General features: G+C 38.6%; 1 protein-coding gene across 1 annotated transcript; it reads left to right on the forward strand.

Moving 5' to 3' along the window:
* Positions 1-1,135: 1,135 nt before the first annotated feature.
* On the forward strand, positions 1,136-1,600 carry timm8b (translocase of inner mitochondrial membrane 8 homolog B (yeast); the record flags this gene model as incomplete). Its single annotated transcript, XM_037697353.1, has 1 exon — positions 1,136-1,600. A coding segment is annotated over one exon (168 nt), but the record flags the coding sequence as incomplete, so codon positions are not given.
* Between the last annotated feature and the right edge of the window lie 1,332 nt (positions 1,601-2,932).

Genomic DNA, 2,932 nt, shown 5'->3' on the forward strand with positions numbered 1-2,932 from the left:
TGATACTGCAGCTCTCAGCTTCTGCTCAATGTTTAGCTGGACCTGGACTTAGTCTTCAGAGCAGCAACAGCAGAGAAGTGGCAAAGAGCGCAAGCGGGTTGGCAGGTGGGGGAGGAGCAGTCCATTGAACGCGCTCACAAGAGAAGAACCTGATAAGTTGTTCATTGACATAAAATATATATTGTTAGCAAAGAATTAACATTTGTTAAACATCTGTTTTTACAACAAATAAAAAAAAAAAATCAGAATTGTGCTTTGACATCGATATAACTAAAAAATGTTGTCTACGTGAAAGAAGAAAAAGGGGGCAGGTGTCGCTCTCGCTTTGAGTTTAGACTCTTTGTCGCATGTGTGCTGTGGGTGAAATGCGTCCAGAGCGGAGGACTTCTTAGCAAAAAATAGAGTCCTAACATTTATTAAACATTACTTCTGTATTTAAAAAAATAAAATAAAAATTGTGCTTTGACAAACTAAAGATCTAAAAAAAAAAAAATTGTTAAAGAGGAAGAGGGGCAGGTAACGCTCTCGCTTTGAGGTTACTCTGTCGCATGCGCGCTGGGGTGACAAGTATCACCTGCTGAGTTTCTCAGCAGCAGAGGGAAGCGACACAGCTCGAGCATGGCTCCCCAAATGACAAGACAAACATATTTGTTAATAACTTTATTATTAGTAAGACTGAGAGTTGTTGGATTTTAGCAAACAGTTGCCGAACGCACCCTGACAAAATGAGAATGGTGGAAAAAAACAACGTACTACCTGCCGCAAAATGTTCCCCGAAGTCACATGTGCCCCTCCTGGCATTGCTCCCCCCCCCATAACATATCATAACATAACATGTTAGCGGAAATATGCAAAACAAACGTATGTTCGTGTTTCTAAATAATTAAGGTTCAGTCTAGGTATGTAAACACAATGACTTAAAAGGTGTTAAGATGTTAAGGGCCTTGTACAGAATGGCCAAGGGCCACTTTTGGCCCTCGGGCCTCAAGTTGCCCACATCTGTTCTACTGTACACAGTTTAACCTAAATGGCGTTTCTAAGTTGTATTAAATCCAGCGTTTGTATCTGTTCATTACACTGAGAGCTTCTTCGTTTTCCGTCTCGTCTGTTCACCAGCCGTTGATGTATGTTCCAGGTGCACACGTTCACTGACGTCTGCTGGGACAAGTGTGTGGACAGTCCAAGTTCCAAGCTGGACTACCGGACAGAGACGTGCCTGGTGAACTGCGTTGAGAGATTCATTGATACGACCCTGAGCATCACCAACCGCTTCACACAGATGGTGCAGAAAGGAACGCACTGATAAAAGAACTTGAACAGGACTGGACTTCCACAGAAACCATCTTTTCATCTGCACCTGGTTGGTGGGAAATGATGAATGAAGACTGTGTGTATGTCTGGTGGTGATTCTGGGGAAAAAAATCTGTTTCTGGATGCCAGTTCTGATGTATATTCCTCAGTGCTGATTTTCCTGTGAGCCAGTGGGAGGTCTCTGCTGGTGACGTGAAAAAAGCTAAGTGAAAAAAGTGAAGAAAACAATCCACAGAAACAAATCTTCCTCAAGAAGTTCTTAGAAAGTATTAAAATCTTTAAAAAATCATTCTATTTTTGTCTTTCATAATTTATAAAATACATAATTTTGTACCTTTGATGTCAGAAGCATTGATAATGTGGGGTGGACACACTGGTGGGGGGTCTGGGGGTTCTCCCCCATAAAATTTTGAATAAAGTAGATGCCATTTCCTGCATTCTGGTGTATTTTAACAGGATGTTAAACATCTACATTTACATAAGTAAACACTTTTAACAGAGATGATTCTTCCAGCAGAATGTGCGTGATAATGAAGAAATGCCAGTAAAAAGGGATCGAGGAATAAACACACGACGTCAGCTTTCTTGGTTTCATCAAAAGGGCCAGGTCACCCCTGAGAAAGAGGTCTTGATCTCAATGGGTTTTTATCTGGTTAAATAAAGGTTTAATAAAAAATTTAAAAAAAGAAGGGAAATTTTATTAAACTCTTGTGTTTATATACGCTCAATACAGGAAGCACAGGAACTGCACTTTCAAAATAAAATACAAAAAAGTACAAATGAGAGTATACATATTTTAACACCCCCACTTGCGCTCACTTTGTCAGCTTTGAATGAACTCAAATACGTTTACACTCCAAACATATAGTCTACGAATTTTAACAACTTCGCTTTAGTTGCTTGCTTTGTCATAACATCCACTACCATCAAATCTCTCAAACAATATTCCAATATTAAATTCCCCACATTGCCTGTTGATCTTACAAAATGATATTTGATAAACATGTTTACATCTCTGTCTGTTTACAGGGTTCTTTGCTAACACTATAAATCCCTGATTGTCCTCATAAATCTTAGGTGGTTCCTTCTGATGTTAATACAAACTGGATTCCAAAAAAGTTGGGACACTAAACAAATTGTGAATAAAAACTGAATGCAATGATGTGGGGATGGCAAATGTCAATATTTTATTCGTAATATAACATAGATGACATATCAAAAGTTTAATCTGAGTAAATGTAACATTTTAAAGGAAAAATATGTTGATTCAAAATTTCATTGTCAACAAATCCCAAAAAAGTTGGGACAAGTAGCAATAAGTGGCAGGCAAAAGGAAATTGAGCATATAACGAACAGCTGGAAGACCAATTAACACTAATTAGGTCAATTGACAACATGATTGGTTATAAAAAGAGTTTCTCAGAGTGTTGGTTTCTCTCAGAAGCCAAGATGGTAAGAGGATCACCAATTCCACCATTGTTGCGCAGAAAGATAGTGCAACAATACCAGAATGGAGTTATCCAGCGTAAAATAGCAAAGACTTTTAAGTTATCATCATCAACCGTGCATAACATAATCAAAAGATTCAGAGAATCTGGAACAATCGCTGTGCGTAAGGGTC

Source organism: Nematolebias whitei, unplaced genomic scaffold (genome assembly GCF_014905685.2).
Source record: "Nematolebias whitei isolate Nwh7 unplaced genomic scaffold, NemWhi1 Nwh_scaf_7889, whole genome shotgun sequence".
In the NCBI taxonomy this organism is placed as follows: Eukaryota; Metazoa; Chordata; class Actinopteri; order Cyprinodontiformes; family Rivulidae; genus Nematolebias; species Nematolebias whitei.